This window comes from Oreochromis aureus, linkage group 6 (genome assembly GCF_013358895.1).
Source record: "Oreochromis aureus strain Israel breed Guangdong linkage group 6, ZZ_aureus, whole genome shotgun sequence".
NCBI lineage: Eukaryota > Metazoa > Chordata > Actinopteri > Cichliformes > Cichlidae > Oreochromis > Oreochromis aureus.
This window is the reverse complement of record NC_052947.1, coordinates 1,387,231-1,407,755: the sequence shown is the minus strand read 5'-3', so window position 1 is coordinate 1,407,755 and position 20,525 is coordinate 1,387,231. Positions and strand designations below refer to the sequence as shown.

Here is a 20,525-nt window from a genome sequence, read left to right as displayed (position 1 = left end):
CAGGGTGGAGCAGAACACAAAGCTCTCTGCCACACTTGACAAACATCATAGTTTGTTTTTTGGCATGCTGTCATAGTACACCTCATTCTGATCTACTTCTTATTTCTCCATCAACACCCTCAATAAAAACCTTTCATATAGTGTTGCTTCTTTGCTGCTTGCTGATCATCTCTTTAATCTAGCTTCAACAACTCTTTCTCATGGTTCTCATGGCTCATTAGCTTTCCTGTCATATTGGTTCCTAGAGCTCAGTACTGTGTTCTTCTTGGGCACTGGAACGATGGTGGCTGACTTAAGGCAGGATGGTACTACAGACTGTAGCAGCGAGAGGTTGAAGATGGTGGTGAAAAGCTCTGCTAGTTGGTCTGCACATGCTTTAAGCACTCTACCGGCTACACTGTCAGGACCAGCTGCTTCCCTCGCATTGACTCTGCGCAGTGTGGCTCTGACCTGGTGCTGCTCCAGCTGGATGGGAGCATCGTCCGTCTCTGTAATGGCAGGATGGGTGATGGTGTCCCTGTTTTCTTGGTCAAAGTGGGCGAAGAAATGGTTTAGGGTGTCAGGTAAGGTGATGTCTGGGGAGTTAGTTTGTGTGCAACTGTCTTTGTAGCCAGTGAGTGTCTTGATGCCCTGCCACATGTTTCTGGAGTTCTTTGTGTTAAAGTGTTCCTCGATGCGCTGTTTGTATTTGCGCTTGGCTTCTTTTATGCCTTTAACCAGAGATTGGCGTGCCTCTTTGTAGACTTGTTGGTCTCCTGGTTTGAAGGCGTTGTCACGTGCTCTTAGTAGGGCTTTGTTGTTGTTATGCTCTCAGTACAGAAGCTGATGTATGAGAGTACGGCAGATGTGTGGCCCTCCAAGTCTGATCCTTCTACAAATACACTCCAATTCGTGTTATCAAAACAGTCTTGTAGGGCCGTGGTGGCTTCCGTGGTCCACACTCATACTGTTTTTTCAGATGGTTTTTGTCTTTGAATTAGAGGTTTATAAGCAGGGATCAGGGACAAAGAGAGATGATCAGAGAGTCCGAGATGAGGCAGGGTGGCCTTGTAAGCATCTGGGATGTTGGTGTAGACCTGGTCTAGTGTGTTGTTTTCCCTTGTTGGAAAGCTCACGTTTTTAAAGAATCCAGGCAGGACAGATTTCAGGTTTGCGTGGTTAAAATCTCCTGCCACGATCACAGCGCAGTCCGGGTGCGTTGTTAGCTGTTTATTAATGGAGCGCTGGAGTAGCTCCATGGCTGACTTAGCATTAGCTTGCAGCAGCACATAAACTGCTATTATTGTGATTGCTGTGAGCTCTCTCGGCAGGTAGAAGGGTCTACACTGAACCATCATGTATTCTATGTCTGGGCAGCAGTGGACGACTTTAACTGTGTTGTTGGTGCACCAGTTATTGTTTACAAACACTAGCAGACCTCCTCCGTGTTTCTTACCGGACTCTTTGTTCCTGTCCGCTCTGAACGTAGCGTGGCCCGCTAGCTCAATCGCAGTATCTGGGGTAAAAGAGTCCAGCCAAGTCTCTGTGATGATCATAACACAGTAATCCAGACAGCGTGAGGTGATCCGCAGTCGTAGCTCATCCATCTTGTTATTTAGTGACCGTGAGTTGGTGAGGAAGAGACTCGGAATAGCCGGTCTGTGTGGGTTAGCACGTAGCCTAGGCTAGCCTTCAGCCCCCCTCTCTTCCCTCTCTTCTGTTTCCTGTGCCTCTGTCGCCTACGCCACTTCAGTGGTGGTATGGTGAAATTAGAGTCGGTGACCCTCCGGATCTCAGGGGGAATTGAGTCCCAGTCATTGTCAGCAAAGGTGTGCAGGTTTTTGTGGTTTAGAACTGCAAGCAGTTCAGTTTTACTGTACTGCATATGTGCTCCTGCATATCGGAGTAAAAGTGAAACAAAAATACACAAAATAAAAAGAAAACCGCTAAGTTGAGGAGAGCGCCGGGCCGCTGCGACTGCTCGCGCAGCCATCTTGATATCAGATATTCAGTATTTATTATTTACTGTTACTGAGGCTTTTCTTGGTTGTTGCCGTGGTTTCCCTATGTTTTTTTCTTTTTGTTTGTTTTTTTTCAGCAGGTGATCAAACAGGTTTTCAGTGTCTTTTCTCTCCATTCCTCTTCTCCACTTTTTTTCTCTCTCCTTCTGTTAACTCAACTTCCTAACTTCTCTTCTTTTCTTCGTCTTTCTCTTTCCCGTCCATCTGTTCTGATTGTAATAACTTAAAAGTACCAAAAAATAATAAAGATCAAATAAACTGTGACAATCAAGTGGACCAGTATAGCAAAGCCGTAATGATCCACTTGGGAAAATAAATCTGTTGGGAATTGTTTGGGCCTTCAGACAATAATTCTGATTGCTACATTGCAACATCACCTTGCATTGATACATGTTACATTATTAAATAATAAATTACTAATGTCTAAATAAATAAAAGAATTAGAAAACGGAATTGTAAATGAATTTATTAAAACATATTTTATTGCACATTTCATTACTGAAGCGCAACATTCTTTATTTTGACGTGTGTGTCTCTTCTGCTCGTCCATACATATCCACATGACCGTGTGGATAGAAATGTATCCGATAAAATACACACATGACCAAATCAGGTGTATCTGAGCAGCATATGTGGTGTCAGTGTTCCCTGAGCACTGTGAAAAGCCACTTTGTTATTCATGTCAAACTGACTAACACACATGCAGGGGAGCTTTGCATGATCTCAGTAGGCGCAGCTCCAACAGATGGTACAAAAATATCAGGATATTTATTTGATAACATCTGATTAAACAATGCAGTGCCAGTTGTGCTTGAATGAATCTTCATGTATCTGCAGTGTGGACTGATGTGAATCTAATCTCTTTCACAGTTTCATTTCATTTACAACATTAGCACCACTTTTATTTTCTGTATAAGAAACTGTAATTCAGACATCCAATCATAAACCTCTGTGGCCTCTCACTACAGGCTGCCACACTACCAGTCAGTGTTCTGCTTCTAATTGTCCTCCTACTCTGTCTTAAACAGTCCATGGTGCTGCTGCTGCACAGCCAGCACCAGTACATCTTTGACTATGACTCAGTGGACCGCCTGTCAGCAGTCACTATGCCCAGCGTGGCTCGACACACCATGCAGACCATCCGATCCATAGGATATTACAGGAACATCTACACCCCACCAGAAAGTAACGCGTCTGTTACTGTGGATTATTCTGAAGATGGACAGGTGTGTTTTGTTTTTAACAAGTAATAGACACATGGAGTGTGATCAACTTTACTCAAAAACAGCAAAGCTAATCATTCACTGCTTTCCATCTCTTTCTTAGCTCCTGAGGGTGGCTCATCTAGGCACTGGCCGGCGTATACTGTACAAATACCGCAGACAGGTAGTTTATTTGTTTTTATGCAGTTAATTCTTCAACAAAGGTCAAAGGTTACCGTGGAGGAATGAAATGTCTGTATATGTTTAAGGTACAGTTGTCCTGTACATACAGCATGCAGCAGTGTTGTTGCAATTTCTTTCCAGCTTCAAACTTCACAGTTGCTTTTGGTCATTGAAAGTTAACCATACTGGAACCATAAAGAAACGTAGGCTGGTGATGAAGTGTGATAGGCTTAAGGAGCATCAGCAGCATCTGACATCCTGCTTGTGTCGTTACTGTAAACACTGTTTTTATATTTGTCTCGTCAGAACAAGCTGGCAGAAATCCTTTACGACTCGACCAGGGTCAGCTTCACATATGACGAGACTGCTGGCGTGCTTAAGACTGTCAACCTGCAGAGCGAAGGCTTCATCTGCTCCATCCGGTACCGCCAAATTGGCCCGCTGGTTGACCGGCAAATATTCCGCTTCAGCGAGGACGGGATGGTGAACGCGCGCTTTGACTACACCTATGACAACAGTTTCAGGGTCACCAGCATGCAGGCTGTAATCAACGAGACACCGCTGCCCATCGATCTCTATCAGTTTGACGATATATCTGGGAAAGTGGAACAGTTTGGGAAGTTTGGAGTCATTTATTACGATATCAATCAGGTAATAACGGATCTTCGATACTGTTTTAACTAAAATAAGCACCTTACAGATCGGATTTGATCAGATTCTAGTAATATGGACGGGTACGGGTAAAAACAGACATTTTAGTAATCTTTTAAACTCTGTTCTTCCAAAAGATATTCCCTTTTTTGGTCTTTTGATGGTGGTGGAGAGCACCATTCCTAAATCTAGTGACTGGCAAGGCCATATCATACGAGTAACATCATTTTCATTCACATCAAACCATCTGATGATTCCTGGAAGAGACCACTCCTTATAAAGGGAGACCCAAATAATGTTATCACCCCTGCAGCATAACACATCAGTTAGATCCTTTCAGGGGCACTGACACCTAAAATACTTACGCTGATGGGACAAAACTTTGGATGTCCCCAAGAGGAAGAAAACAAGCGGGATAAGTGCATTAATCAGTGATTGATTTGGTAAATGGGCAATAAATTAAACATTTTGGGGAGGCCTGAAGCAGTATCTTATGGCAGCAGAGATCACTAAAACATTTTGAAACAGTGAGTTTTTGTGGAGCTTCATTTCGTAGTTGAGAGTTCATAGCACAGGTTTATAGGTTTGATTAGGCTGAGGTAGCTGGACATTTCAGGTCTCGCTGTGGTCCGGTGATAAGGTCTTGTAATATATTTCAGATATCTTAATTCTCCATATCAGCTTGTTTATTGTGACCTCTCAGTATTGCAGCTATTTGTGGATGTTTCTGGAAGCCTTGAAGTTAAACTGGCAACAGACGAGCTAATAAATAGTATTTAAAGAGCAAACTAATATCCTTTCAGATCCTGAGCAGTTTGTGTCATGGCATTTGTTTCACTCGTCCCAACACCCTCAGTTACATTTAACTTTAACCACTATTATGCTTCTGGACACAGTGTTAGTCACTGAGGTATGATTTATGTGTGCCAGATGCAGCAGGTATTCTTCCCTCATCAGTACCAAGATCCCAGTCAAATGACATTTTCTCCACCCACAGCTGGAGGTTGTGTTTGTGTCTTCAAAGCAATGAAACAAAACCCCACCTGAAGCAGGGCAGGGCTGTTCAGATGTCCTGTGCAGTCTCAGTCATGTGCAGTTTTTGTAGTGTGTCTGCTGAAGTCTGATCAGCAGGGCTTTGGGTCCTTGCTGAAGTGTAACAGTAGATCTTCTGTCTGCACATCATTCCCAGATTATCTCCACAGCGGTAATGACCTACACAAAACACTTTGACCAGCACGGCCGCATTAAGGAGATCCAGTATGAGATTTTCAGGTCACTGATGTACTGGATCACCATTCAGTATGACAACATGGGCCGAGTGACAAAGCGTGAAATCAAGATTGGGCCATTTGCTAACACAACCAAATATGGTTATGAATATGATGTCGATGGACAGCTGCAGACCGTCTCCCTCAATGAGAAGATGATGTGGAGGTAGGATCACAGCATTAAAAAAAGAACAATAACACTGATGCCAAATAATAATTAACGATTATACTTTCTGTCCTTTCAGATATAATTACGATCTGAACGGGAATCTGCATCTGCTGAACCCTGGGAACAGCGGGCGTTTAACCCCTCTGCGCTACGATCTGAGGGACAGAATCACTCGACTGGGAGATGTTCAGTATAGGCTGGATGAAGACGGTTTCCTCAGACAGAGAGGAGCTGAGATATTTGAATACAACTCCAAAGGTTTGCACAGTTTATGCGACCAACAGACACAGCAGAAAGTGGCACAGTAGTGTTCATCCTCATGAAGTTGACTGTGCTAGAACAATTTAAATGATTACCCAAATCAAACGTGTAGAAAAATGTAATAATCAAGACAGAAGTTTACAAATTGTGCCATAGACCGCCTGATCACATCCTGAGCAGTCAAAGTTCACTTCTAAAAAGGAAAACCTGCTCTTTATCTCTAACCCTAAAGATAGTCATGCATGCACTGAACATGTGCACTTTTTCCTTTTCCCTTATAAAAGACAACAACATCAGTATTTTTTTTACAACAGGCCTACTAGTTCGTGTCTACAGCAAAGCAGCCAGCTGGACCATCCAGTACCGTTATGACGGCTTGGGTCGGCGAGTGGCATCTAGAAACAGCCTGGGCCAGCACTTGCAGTTCTTCTATGCGGACCTGAACTATCCCACCAGGATAACCCACGTCTACAACCACTCCAGCTCTGAGATCACATCCTTTTACTATGATCTGCAGGTACACACTGAAAGAGTCATTTGGCTCACGGCGGTGCTTTTGCTAAAGTTAGAAGGCCAGTTAAAAAAAATCAAACTCTCTTCTGTGTCTCGTGCTAGAAGCAGGCAAGACACTTAGTGCTGTACTTTTGATTTATGACAGTCTGGTTACAGCAGGTTTCTCTCCAGTGAGCATATGGAAAAAAGTGACAAGACAGAGAGAGGAGTTTCTCCCTGTAATGTATTTAGTTATTCTGCTAAAGCTAATGGTTCACTAGTTGAGGCATCTATAACAATGCAGCTGACCGTGTTTACATATCTTTGTGGGGACCAACAGCCATTAAGGGGACAAAATCCCAGTTTTCCGACTCGAAATGTGGTTTTAGTGTCAGGGTAACAATTCGGTCATAGTTAGGTTTAGGCATTCATTTTTCATGGTTGGGGTTAGCGGCATGATCTCAATTAGATGTCTCCACAAAGATGTGAAAACACGGTGTGTGTGCACCCCATAGGTGTGGATTATTTAGATTAGTTGTTAATTTACAGAACTGCATATCACAGCATGATAAGCAGGTTTATTATTGTTAAATTCAGTTGTGGTTATTTGTGCACAGGGCCATGTTTTTGCCATGGAGATCAGCAGCGGAGAAGAGTTTTATATTGCATGTGATAACACTGGGACTCCACTGGCTGTCTTCAGTAACAATGGGCTCCTGCTTAAACAGGTACGCATGTTTGTCATACTGGAACAAAAGGCTTCAGCATGTGACTTTATTTATTAGAACTGCCGTGCTTCTTCATATCTGATGCAATTAATAGATCTTTGTGTGTGTGTGCAGGTGCAATACACAGCGTATGGTGAAGTTTACTTTGACTCCAACCCAGACTTTGTGTTGGTAATTGGTTTCCATGGAGGTCTGTATGATCCTTTGACGCGGTTGCTTCATTTTGGAGACAGAGATTATGACATTCCTGCGGGAAGGTAGGCAGTCCCGCACTGGACACTTGTCCAGCACAAGTATAACAGGTGACTGTAATGGTGTCAAGTGTAAGCAGAGCATGTCTGTGTTTTAAGGTGGACCACTCCTGACATCAGCACATGGACACGTGTTGGTAAAGACCCTCAGCCCTTTAACCTGTACATGTTCCAAGGTAACAACCCCATCAGCAAGATCCACCAGGTCAAAGAATATGTCACAGGTAACAGAGCGATTTAGACTTGTTTAAGCAGAGCCACTTCTTTTTTTTTGACATGTTTTCAATCCATGTGTGTATTATCTATTGCTTTAAGGTCACATAACTCGTGGAATAATTCCTGACATTATGCTAGTGTATGCTACACTACTCGAGAAATCATTTTCATGTTCTGTTTCATCAGATAAATAAATAAGTCAAGTTTATTTAGCATTATTTAACTTTTCAGTTAAATGAAGAAAGTTAAATGATGTACTAGCAATACAAAATCAAGTTAAGACATAGAAGCAGAGGTTCCTGAGATATTTAAAAGTAGAATAGTTTCAGGCCCTTCCTCTGTGAAACCAGCTGGACCAGGTGACCCTGAATCCTCGCTTAGTTATGCTGCAATAGACTAGACAGCGGGGGGCTTCCCATGATGCACTGAGTGTTTTTTTCTTAATTCACCCTATTTCACCATGTGTTCATACACCTCTCTGCATTAATCACAGCATGTCTTTTGTCTAGCCTCCCTCCCGTCACCCCCGTCGGTCTGGGCAGATGGCTGCCCCACTATGAGTGTGTCAGAGGTTTCTTCCTGTGCAAAGGGAGTTTTTCCTTCCCACTGTCACCAAAGTGATCGCTCATAGGGTCACCTGATTGTTGGGTTTCGTCTGGATTATTGTAGGGGTCTTCTTATGATATTAAGTGCCTTGAGGTAGGGCTGGGCGATATGGCCTAAAATACATATTGCGGTGTAATTTGAAGCATGTGCAGTAACAGTATATATTGCGATATATTCTTCTGTATATAGATAGATATATTTGTGTGTGTGTGTGTTGGGTCTAAACTCAGACCCCGCTGTATCCAGGACTTATTCCCATGAAAGAAAAACAAGGCAACAGCGATCGATCATTTACTTGCAAGGGAGGCCTCGTCGGTATCTCAGCTCATTACGAATGACCCCGACGATGGCCTCCTCTCGCTGCCAGTTCATCACAGCAAGGCAACGCCCACATGGTTCTAAGACAAGGCATTGTATGTATATGTGTGAACTTCTGTATGTATGTAAGAATGTGTGTGTGTGTGTGTGTGTGTGTGTGACCTCCTGCTGGGCAGGAAGCTTACATCAAAAAGACCTTCACAAGGATGTGTCTGTAATAAAAGACTACAGCCCCCCACCCAGAGCCTCGAAAGGCTGGGGAGGGGGACAGTGGAATTCCTTTCATCACAGAGTTAAAACAATGTAGAGATGGTAAGCATAAAAATGACAACATTTAACAATTCACTTTTCACATTTCCCTCCTGTTATGTTATTTTTATGCTCCAAATTATTCCTATGTAGTATATTCTGTAAGGTGCTATATAAATACAGGCCATTTACCATTCTCAGCCATGCATCTCTTGCTTAACATTTTCAGCGCAGGCGTCATTTATACACAGGCTTCTGTCATGCCATTCATTTTAATCAATTCATACTGTTGTAAAAGTACATAATTAACAAATGTATTAGAAATCATTTTAGTTAGCATTGATCTTATACAAGGGAAAATGCATCCTATACATAAGCAAATCAATGTCAACAGTCCAAAAACAGGAGTTAATATTTTCAAAAGAAGATGCCACCAAGGACCAGACATTAACCAAGCTCTCCAGCCTTGTGGTGCATCTACTCCTGTCGTGCGATTCATCATGCATTTCTGCAAGTAAACAACTGAATGTAACAGTCAAACAAGAATAATCAACATTCTCAAAAATCATATGTCACTACAATCCAACTGTATACAGACATAGACATTCACACGCATCAGTTGACTTTATCGTTTGTCCATGTGGCTCTCAGCTAACTTCAAAGCTGTAGCCTGGTCAACACCCTTCTTTATGACTCCTATCAATCCCCCCAGATCTTTTCACTATAGGCATCCTGTGGGGGTTAGAGTCAACTGGTGAATTATCTGCATTTACAACTCTTCTCCTGTCCTGTTGTCACCACAGGAAAAGCTTTGTAAAGGAAATTGGATCAAGCTGTTTTGATCTTCTTGGCTCACAACCTCAACCAGCTTAGAGAAGTGCTCATGATGTAAATGTAGACAAAAGGCTTCTCTGTTTGCATCCTTCTTGCAGAGGACACAAAGAATAGGCGACGTTGCTCAGATTTCATGATAAATCTCCAACTTGGACTAATCCATTGCCCTTCATACACATAGGCAACTGGCCTGTTTCCAGTTCATTTAGTTGTTCAATGTCCTGCAGCGAGTCAGATACTTGGAGTCGGACTAGCAGGTCTGTCGTACCAGAGCAGTTCACCTTCCCAGCTACTGGTGAATCAACCTTCCACTCAGGTTCAGAGGAGTTGAAAAGTTGGCAGTGTTCCAAGTACGTTTACTCCTGGATGTGTTGCTAAGGCAACCAAACAACTGTCTCGCTCTCAGTGATGCTATATGGCCACAGTCCAGAAGAATGTGTAGCCAGTGGCATCACAAGCATAACCATTGGTCTCGTTCTTTATGTGAGCAGTTGTGTTCACAAACTGCCACCAGTAGTTGTTGAAACCCCATGCGGGCACTGGGTGTGGTTTGCTCTGTCCCAGTGCGCTCCTGTCATCCCACTCTGGGTCCACAGGCACAAGAAGGCGCACAGCACATTCCCAGCCATTCTGATGAGTACCTGTGGCTCAGTTGGTTTCTTCGCTGGATTGAGACGAGGGGCCCTGGAGGCTCCCCCCCCCCCTTTGTACCCGGTCTTCCTGCCACTTACCCCAAGCTGGCCTGGATGTGTGTCACCTTCTTGCAGTGCGCTTGATGTATCCAAGTGTTTCTTTCAGCAATCTTCACTGCTGTGGTCGTCGTCAGCAGCACCTGATAGGGACCTTCCCACCGTGGACTGGACCAGCACTTCCTCTCCATGGGCTTATCAACATCCAATCTCCAGACTTCAGACTCTGCTCCTGCGGAGAAACAGAATCATCTGGCAGATCATTTGTTCTCAAGACTTCTTTACTTTTAAACATTGTAAGCATCTAATCTGCTAATATGCTCTCTCTTCTGCTCTCCTATCATCACTACAGAAGACTAGAACTCTAAATGCTCTAACATATATAATCTCAAAGAGTCAGACCATTCTCTATTGGAGTAATCCTCATGTACATTCATATACATCTTAACTAATTCTATACAGTTTAACCATGTCCTGCCTGTCTCTTCCATTGACTTCCTGAGTCTTAACTTTACTGTTCCATTAGTTCTCTCTACCTGCCAAAAATTTTTTTAAAACGTATTTAATCCTAGAGTATAAACTACTGCTGCCATCATCTTCTCCCTCCTGTTGCGACATGGCATGGCCCATGGCTCAAAATAGCAGCAGTCTTATACAAATTCTTAGGCAGTATTGGTTCATCGCACAGACAATAACACCATCCTGCAAGCTCGCTCCTTCCGTAAGTCACAACTGTTTTCCTGCTACTGCAGGAAGTGAGTGGGCCTGCATGTCTGCCAGTGCATCTCGCATAATAGCCAACGTCTGCTGATGTTGCACTGCTAAAATGTTAACACCATGTTCTCCTAAAGCTGCCTCTCTTGCGATCTTATCTGCAAAAGCATTCTCTAATGCAACTGGATCTTTCCCTCACATGTGGGAGGGATGTGCTGCACATTTACAAATGGCAATTCTACTGGGTAATAACTCTGCCTCCAGCAGATTTTGCAACAGTTTGGCGTATTCTACAGGTTTCCCTGTAGAGGCTGTCACACCTCGTCTCACCCACTGCACTACAAAGAAATGTAATGTAGCAAATGTATATTGGCTATCAGTGTATATTGTCTCTCTGCAGCTTTACACGCTTCCGTTAAAGCTACTATCTCTGCTGCTTAAGCAGATATGAAACATGTTAGTTGTCCTGCACAGATAACTTTCTCACTATCTACTACAGTAAAACCTGTTTCAGTCTGTCCCTCTGCTGTTGTAAAACTCAACCCATCAACAAACCAAACCTTTCCCTCAACGAGTGGCACATCTGTTAAGTCATCCCTCGGCTTACACTACGTTTCCACGTGCTCTCTACACTCATGAGAAGTGCCCTCTTCTTTCGTTGGCAAAAAGGGTTGATGGATTCAGAATTGTGCACCACTTATGGTTATGTATGGTTATGAGAGTAACAGTAACATTAAAGACAAGCGTCTTGTAGGTGACAGAAATGTAATATTAGTCTGCAGTAGTAAAACATCGACCTCGTGTGGAACTAACAGTGTCAAAAAGGTTAAATGAACTATTTCCTGAAACATTGTACAGCTTAAGCTGCTGCACATACTGATCTCACACATGGAGGTAAAGCACAAGCAACTAGAGCTAATCTGTTAGGATAGTAAGTTATTGGCTTCACTTGTGGAAAAAGTGCTGTTAGTTATTTCACAGTCACCTGGCATTTGTGCTGTTCACAGAACCACAAGTCCATCGCTGGACCTCCTCTTCGCTGTCACTTATGGAGCCTGGCACGCTCCCTCAGGTTCTCATGTTCCAACGCTGCTGAAGATTTAAGGCAGAGCACGTCGTACACCTTAGTTGTCTTCCTCAACGTCAACGTCGAAACTCTTTCATTTTATTTAAGATTTTGCTGTGCAGAGTCTCCTCATGATGATCCTTTGGAAGCTCAGTAGCACAGCTCTCTGTGCTGAAGCTGATCTCTGATCCTCCTGAAGACTCTCTCCTGGCCTCAGCTTCCATCTTGTGGACGATCCCCTCAGCCACTCCTTCTCGTCATGGCACCTCACGACATCTACAAATTAAAAAAATGACACTCCTCTCGCCACATGGCTTCCGCCATGTGTCAACTCCCCAATGAGACATGTACAAGAATGTTGCAGTCTCCCTAAAACAATCTCCAGGGTTTCCCTCTTGGAGCAGCTCCACTCCAACCTGTAACCCTGTGTAAAAACATTAGTCAGCAGTTAAATGTTTAGATTGTTTAACTCCCAGCTGCACAAAGTCTTTAAGTTAAAACATCTTCACATTTGCCACCAACTGCAACTCATAAGTGTAATAAAGTATTCAGCATCACAGAGACAAGTATCATTGCAGGTTCATTCTAAACTCATTAAACTCCTACTTTTTCCCATAATTTGTTCCAAATCATTTAACATCTCAACATCATTCCACATTGTAATCAGTGACTTTCCATAAGTTTGTCACTCACCATGAGCCCATCAGTGGTCAGATAATGAGCCCCATGTAACTATTCTGTAACCACTGCACATCTGTTCAATTGTGACTTGTCTGTCTGTGCTGAATCCTTTACAAACACTCATAAAGAAAAACAAACATTAGCCAAACACACGGATCATCCTGGTGGTCAGGCGTCGGCCATCCAGATTCCAGAGGTGCTGTAAAAGGTCATAAAGTTAACACTCTGCTGTAAAAGAAGCAACACTGGTTTCAAACACAGTATGTCTCAAACTGTATTCACTTTCTCCCCTGTAACATTCACATTTTCTCCAACATTTCTTCAACAACACAGTGTAATTTCATCACCAACATATAGCCTGTAACCACAGTTTTCTTCACATGAAATTTCAGTAATCCTGTGATAGAAAAACATCAAGTTGTGTCCTGCTGTAAATCACATGATCAAATCACATGATTAACCATCTGTTGTAGAAAAGAAATGTAGATGTTAGCGCTGCGCATTTGTATACACTCTTTCTCACAGTGATGTCTGTGAGCAACACAAGGTAGTGAATAACACACCCATGGTAAATTCACAGACACAGAAAAATTTAAACTAAAAACGTTAAATTTGCAGAGTTCACATAGTCATGTGACCCAAGTTTCCTCCCGTGGTCTCCTTCTGCTCCTGCAACAAGAGACACACACAGAGATACATCCACACCTTTGTCAGGTGGGGGTTAACTTCACACAACGGTGTTAAGTCAGTCAGTCTTGTCAGCTTTTACCAGTCAGTCAGTTCCCCATTTATTTAAAATTCTTACTCATTCACTCAGCGATTCTTTCTTTTGCTGATAGTGGAAATTATCGTCGCATTTCGTTTCCACGCTCAGCAAAACCGACGACACTTCAAAAAAAAAAAGAATTTAGACTCGTTGAATCCTTTTGGACAGGAACTTGTTTCCTAATTGCTCCAATAAGTGACTTTCCCCTGAGCCCATTTTAATTTTGGAGAAGCTCACTTTCCAACCGTTTGCAACAAGGTGTTGCGTAGTTCTTCCTATTCAATGTTCAGATCTGCTTAGATGATAAAAAAAAATTATCAAACGAAACCTTTGGTGCACCATGAAAGTAACAAAATAAAAAGAAAAGAAAGAAAATAAAGGAAAGCAAAGGAAAGAAAGGCCTTGTTAAGTCATGGCACGTGTTCTTCCTGCCAGGGGGATGAATCGTAACAACCCATTTGGCAGGCTCAACTTAGTAACAAAAGACAAATCAACAGCCAGATTAATCTCAAACATTCATCCAATCAGCCACACACAACATACAGCATAACCCTGTTGTCTCATCACATAATAAGTTTCTTCTCATGTAACCAAATGTGTGCCATGGTAAAACTTCTTCACACACCAGAAACTCACAATCAGCTCACTCAGCTCACTCATTTAAGACCCCTCATCAGCATTCTGTTTTACTCTATGATGCAGTCATCTGTCCTCCTATAATATTCAGTCCACTAGTCTATGTATCACTTTCATCTTACTAGTGACTTGGATGAGATGACAAACAGAATCTCATGCTTAAGATGCTGTCTGATCTTCATGAGTATCATTGTATGTGTATATGCATGTAGGGTTAGTATGGTTAATGCATTTTCTGTATGTTTTTGTGTTCCTCTCTCATCACATTTTCATTATTCTCATCACTGCTTAAAACAACACACACATCTCTCTCTCTGGTTTTTAACAGAGAATAGCATTACAGCTGTTTCAGGCTGAGAAACACCAAACACTCTTCATGCTATCATTCACCAACACAACTATTTTATCTCTTTTTGTCCACTGGGCAGGTGACCTGCAGAATCATGTCTGCCCCAGCTGGATACCTTTTCACACACACACACCGTGACGTCAGACACACTCACACTCACTTCTGCTTAGAGCACAATTTCACTTCATTCTTCAACGATCCACACACCACGTGCTGCCCAATAAATACTTTGCAGTGTATTTCATCCTCTTTCAAGGCAGACTTACTCAGTTTAGTCTCCATTACAAGACAACAATCAGCCACACTCACGCAGACCACGTCTGGCCCACACACACACAAAATAGGCCTATCGCTTGCGTCTACACGCACAGCTCTCATGGACCTGCGTCCTAAACGCACAGTCCAACGCACTCCCGTGCTCGCATGAAACCGCGCAGCTATGGAGCCGTTTCTTTAGTAGCCTACGACCTTCCCGCACGGCTGGCGCACTCCCGTACCTGCAAGAAACCGCACGGTCACGTAGCCGCTCTCTATTGTTTTAGGTTCACGTGAAACCGTGCAACCAGCGCTCCCCTGGACCTGCATATGCACGCACAGTCTCAGTGACGCATAAGGCCTTTTCTACTCACTGTTCGTGTTGTTTTCGTTCATGGGAAGAGTCTCTGGTTCCCGTCAATTGCCATCCATCCCGAGGGGAGTTCAGGCGCAAACTCTCCGGCCTGGTAACAAAGTAAAGTACCAGGGCTTTCATCAATCGTCCCAGACGATGGCTGCTAGCAGACTGTGGTGGCGTCCTCTCCCTCTCCTCGGTGAATGCAATGTATTAGGCTCTGGCTCCGAAGGACCAAATAAATGTTGGGTCTAAACTCAGACCCCGCTGTATCCAGGACTTATTCCCGTGAAAGAAAAACAAGGCAACAGTGATCGATCATTTACTTGCAAGGGAGGCCTCGTCGGTATCTCAGCTCATTACGAATGACCCCGACGATGGCCTCCTCTCGCTGCCAGTTCATCACAGCAAGGCAACGCCCACATGGTTCTAAGACAAGGCATTGTATGTATATGTGTGAACTTCTGTATGTATGTAAGAATGTGTGTGTGTGTGTGTGTGTGTGTGTGTGTGTGTGTGTGACCTGCTGCTGGGCAGGAAGCTTACATCAAAAAGACCTTCACAAGGATGTGTCGATGTGTAATAAAAGACTAAGACTACAGCCCCCCACCCAGAGCCTCGAAAGGCTGGGGAGGGGGACAGTGGAATTCCTTTCATCACAGAGTTAAAACAATGTAGAGATGGTAAGCATAAAAATGACAACATTTAACAATTCACTTTAACAGTGTGTGTGTGTCAAAATGACTGAAAAGTAGAGAATGCTATTTTAATAAAATTTTAATAAAGTAAAATATCAATAAAACACAAAATTCTGCTGGTGTGTAGGGCCACCGTTTTTCTTTCCACTTGACTGACTGGGTGTTTGCGGAAGGTGCAGTTATTGGCTTTCCTCATATTCCAAAATGTGCTTTGATTTTAAAGTGATGAAATAAATTACTTGTATTCCCCATCTTCGCCATTACTGTCGCCCGGCATAATTTGCATTTGATATTTTTCTGCTCAACATCCGACTGCTTAAACCCAAACCAGGTCCATATGACCAACATCACACTGGTCTTCTTTATGAGCACCTCCTCCTCCTCCCCACCTGTAAGCTCCTTGCTTGCAGCCGCTGCCATGCTTTTGACCAAAACAGGCGCAGTTTGATGACATCATCAACATGTGCTATCGCGGTAGAGCAGTATAGTAGAAATCTCTACCGTTGGCCAAATTCATATTGTTTCTACCGTACACCGTTTATACTGCCCACCCCTACCTTGAGGCATTGTATAAGTAAAATCAAATTGAATTAATATGTTTTAAACACCAACAGAGGTTTTTCAGTTGATAAGAAGGCATAAAAATAGTTCCAGTCCTTCTGATACAGTATGATTGCTTTGCATTGTTGTTTCTGTTTCTCAGTTTCTTTTATAAATATCACTATTTCCACTCTTCTCTTTCTCTGCAGATATCAACATCTGGTTGGTCACATTTGGCTTTCATCTCCATAATGCAATCCCAGGATTCCCTATTCCGAAATTTGACCTGATACAGCCATCACTGGAGATGAAAAAGAGCCAGCTGTGGGATGACCTGCCTGTATGTATTCTAAGTGTTGTCAGATAAACTATCGAGAATTCAAACTTTGCTGATTCAAACTTTACCACTGTTGTGCTTCTGGCCACACCCGATCAGTCACAGCGGGCCTTTTGTCGTTTTCTCTGGTTGCAGCCCAGTGATAGTGAAATAAATGTCAACGAAACAGTGGTTACATTTGTGCAAATTTAATTTTTGCTTGTAATACAAACCATGATTTTTTCTTAAAATTAAACAAGTAGTTTTATTGCCTTAATCTTACCAAACAGTGTTAGAAAAACAAACTATTTTGAAAGTTAATTAAACTGAATAAATCAAATGGGTGTTATCAGTCATACATATTTGGGGTGGCTGTAGCTCAGGTGGCAGAGCAGATCAACCACTAACCAGAAGGTCAGTGGTTCGATCCCAGGCTGCTCCAGTCTGCATGCCAAATATCCTTGGACGAGATACTAACCCCATGTTGCTCTCCGATGCATCCATCGGAGTGTGAATATGTATGAATGTTAGATAATGGTGTGATTGGGTGAATGAATTAGTTGTATAAGTGCTTTGAGTGCTCCGACAAAGTAGAAAAGCGCTATATAAGAACCAGTCCATTTACCATATCACTACCTACCTAAGTGAAATAAATGAAACTGAATGATATTTGTAAATGACGGCCGAGTGTAGATGATGCTTCTGCATCAACCATATCTGGGGTGGTTTGTTCGGTACTGTTGCTGATGGTCACATACAAGACATTCTAGACCTTAATAGTTACTAATTTATATATAGTCATGCAAACATAGCATTGACAAGCAACAGAAAATAACAGAACGAGAAGAAATGAGGAATAAATTTATAGCAAAGTAATTAGTGAGACACATCCTCCCATTTAAAGAGCAAAGGAAATCAGTAGAGGATAACTGTACACATGTTGTCGGGTCATCAGCAATCACAGTCACACACTGAGAATGAGAAAAAGATGCTGATATAAAGACACTGAAGTTAACTCAGTGAGTAATGAAGGCAACGACAGAAATAGAACTTTCAAGAGAGAAACTGAAAGAGAAAAAGAGGAAAGAAGCAGGAGAGACTTAAAGTGTGGTTTTACTCTCTATTATTGTCAAGTTTTTACCTGATCATATAAAGCACCTTGAGGCAGCAGTTGTTGTGATTTAATGCTACATAAATCAAATTGAATTGAACAGAATTTGTACAACTTGGAGCAGCAATTCAGAAACTCTGGGAATTGATCGATTGAGACCACACACCTAGACGCAGCAGACAATAATTTTGAGTCAAATTTTCAGACACCTTTTCTCCTTTTTCTCCACAGTCTATCTCAGGCGTCCAGCAGGAAGTGACCCGTCAGTCTCAGGCCTTTCTGTCGTTTGAGCGCATGCCAGAAATTCAGCTCAGTCGGCGACATTCAGACCACAACAAGCCTTGGCTGTGGTTTGCCACTGTCAAGTCTCTGATAGGAAAGGGAGTGATGCTCGCTGTGATCCAAGGTCGCGTTGTGACCAGTGCTCTAAACATCGCCAACGAGGACTGCATCAAAGTGGCTGCTGTCCTAAATAATGCCTTTTACCTTGAGGGCTTGCATTTCACAGTGGAGGGAAGAGACACGCACTACTTCATCAAGACCAGCCTGCCTGAGAATGACCTCAGCGCACTGCGGCTCACCTCGGGGAGGAAGTCACTAGAAAATGGAGTAAACGTCACAGTATCCCAGTCCACAACAGTAATGAACGGGAGAACACGGCGTTTTGCTGATGTGGAGCTCCAGTACGGCGCCCTGACACTTGACGTGCGTTACGGGACGACGCTGGATGAGGAGAAAGTGCGAATCCTGGAACAAGCAAGGCAGAGGGCGCTGTCGAGTGCCTGGGCCCGCGAACAACAGCGAGTGAGAGACGGAGAAGAAGGAGTACGGCTATGGACGGAGGGAGAAAAGAGGCAGCTACTAAGCAGCGGGAAGGTTTTGGGTTATGATGGTTACTACGTACTGTCTATAGAGCAGTACCCCGAGCTAGCCGACAGCGCTAACAACATCCAGTTCCTACGGCAGAGTGAGATAGGGAGGAGGTAACACGGTATTAACATAATCCAATGATCCCGCCCACTGACTGTCAGAGACTAACAAAAGTTTTTAAAAATGGATGTCAAAGACTGAAAACCAAGCCACTGAAGAGATCCCGCAATCCCTTTTTTGTGGATCAAAATGTTAAAATGGGATTTCTAGACTGATGATGTAACAATCACTTCAGTGCAGCTGACCCGAAACACGACTGCAGTTTGATGGTCTGCAAACCTGGATAAAGGTTCTTTTTTTCGGTCATGTTCTTTTTCTCTATCTCGCTTTCTCTTTTTTTCACCCGGTCGTCTGCCTTCGAACAGCTTGCACGCATGACCCCCCCATCCCCGCTGCCTTTCGTGAAAGGTGGGGGCTATAACCCGACTGCTATATTTGTGTGCTATCTAGCTATCAAACAGTGGGATGTAGAGACTCGTTCGAGCGGCCGACTGAGGATTTTACAATTAGATGGGCTTACAAGCGTTTAAACAGCTGTTAACTGTCAGTCAGTGTAATCGCCATCTGTGCATCCCTGAGAGATGTTGCAGGTGTCATATCTCTGTTTGGGTCTTAGACCTCTAGGAGCCATGTCTGTAGGCTCTATCGTGTCCATGGCTGAAGCAACTGAGTGGAACCACCGTCGTGGACTCTCTCTAAGGAGGACAGGCACAAAAAATTATACTTTGTATGAAAGTTGAAAAAAAATAAACTGATTTTCTCTTTGAGTTTTTTTCTTTATATAAACTTGCTGTTGCTTCAGACAAAAAGGGTATATGAAATTTAACAAAAACATTTTTACATAGTATTACTTATACCACTATTACTACTTTTACTGCACCATCACCACTGGAATGGACCATTATATGACCTGAACAAAGACAAACTTTGATTTGTGTTTTTACTTTAAAGCCACTCCTTCCCATTCTGTGCTCTAACAAGTTCTACAAATTTAGAGAGACCACAGTCAAATGATGTATGTGAAGAACCAGGGCGACTGTAGGGCCACCATTGTGTTTGAGTGGATGTACATTGGTCCTATAAATCCCTGGTACCCTGGCAGCCCAGGTGTTATTCACTTTTACAAAATGTGACTCGGCCTCATAACAAATAGACCTTGTGCTTTTCTCAGTCACAGGTAGTAGTATTGCTTGCAATAGAAACATGTTATCATGGCTTTGGGTGGGAGGGGTGGGGGACAGGATTACTGTGAGTAGTAACAAATCGTTGCTTCTCCCTTTATTTTTGCTTGTTTATCTTTAAAGGGACAGTTCATTGCCATCAGTGACATTAACGAGTAATGGTAATAGATCAAAGATCGATGTGGATGTTTCTCATTGATTGTGGGTCTCTGTACTCCTTTAGAGTTTTCATTGTGCATATGTGTGTTTATAAGGTTGAAAAGTAACTTTAGTCATTTGGAAGGAAAGAGCAGGAACTTTCCACAGAGAGTTAACCTCATATGCTACCGATCTCTTTTTTTCAACGACAGTTATGACAAGTTGACAATGTTTTATGGTTTATCTTTTTTTTATTTCGGAGGTTGATAAATTCCACTTATACGTACATCAATATTAGTCTCAGAGAAAGTAATTTATGTACAGTGTTTCTACAGTAAAGAATAAAATACATTGAAACTAACGTCTTTTTTACTGTGTTTGTTCTTCACTTTCAAGGTCAGCTGCTAGCAGCGATAAGAAAAAACTGATTTACTCAAGTGCTTTTTCACGCATTACATGCTTTTTATTGCCAACATCTGAAAACATTGTAACATGACTTAATAAATAAGCCTTGGATGGGGTGGGATTTTCTACAAAAGATGTCATTGAAAATCAAATCCACTAATCACCAACACCAAGAAACATCCTGCTCCCAGCACGAACTCAAACAGAAACTGTACACAAGGACCAAAAAAACTACATTCAGGTAGTGTTTTTCAAGCAAATGCAAAA

The 20,525-nt window shown here is 42.7% G+C and overlaps 1 protein-coding gene across 3 annotated transcripts in view; it reads left to right on the top strand.

Annotated features, from left to right (window-relative positions):
* tenm3 (teneurin transmembrane protein 3) overlaps window positions 1-20,208 on the top strand; it is a 298,938-nt gene extending 278,730 nt beyond the window's left edge. For all 3 annotated transcript variants that reach the window (XM_039613612.1, XM_039613610.1, XM_039613611.1), the window contains 11 exons: window positions 3,029-3,226; window positions 3,327-3,386; window positions 3,692-4,036; window positions 5,226-5,470; window positions 5,550-5,731; window positions 6,049-6,251; window positions 6,844-6,954; window positions 7,069-7,211; window positions 7,305-7,429; window positions 16,387-16,517; window positions 17,836-20,208. In XM_039613612.1, coding sequence (XP_039469546.1) covers window positions 3,029-3,226; window positions 3,327-3,386; window positions 3,692-4,036; window positions 5,226-5,470; window positions 5,550-5,731; window positions 6,049-6,251; window positions 6,844-6,954; window positions 7,069-7,211; window positions 7,305-7,429; window positions 16,387-16,517; window positions 17,836-18,591 — 2,499 coding nt within the window. In that variant the 3' untranslated portion in view covers window positions 18,592-20,208. The remainder of the gene's footprint in view (window positions 1-3,028; window positions 3,227-3,326; window positions 3,387-3,691; window positions 4,037-5,225; window positions 5,471-5,549; window positions 5,732-6,048; window positions 6,252-6,843; window positions 6,955-7,068; window positions 7,212-7,304; window positions 7,430-16,386; window positions 16,518-17,835) is intronic.
* The last annotated feature ends 317 nt before the right edge of the window (window positions 20,209-20,525 follow it).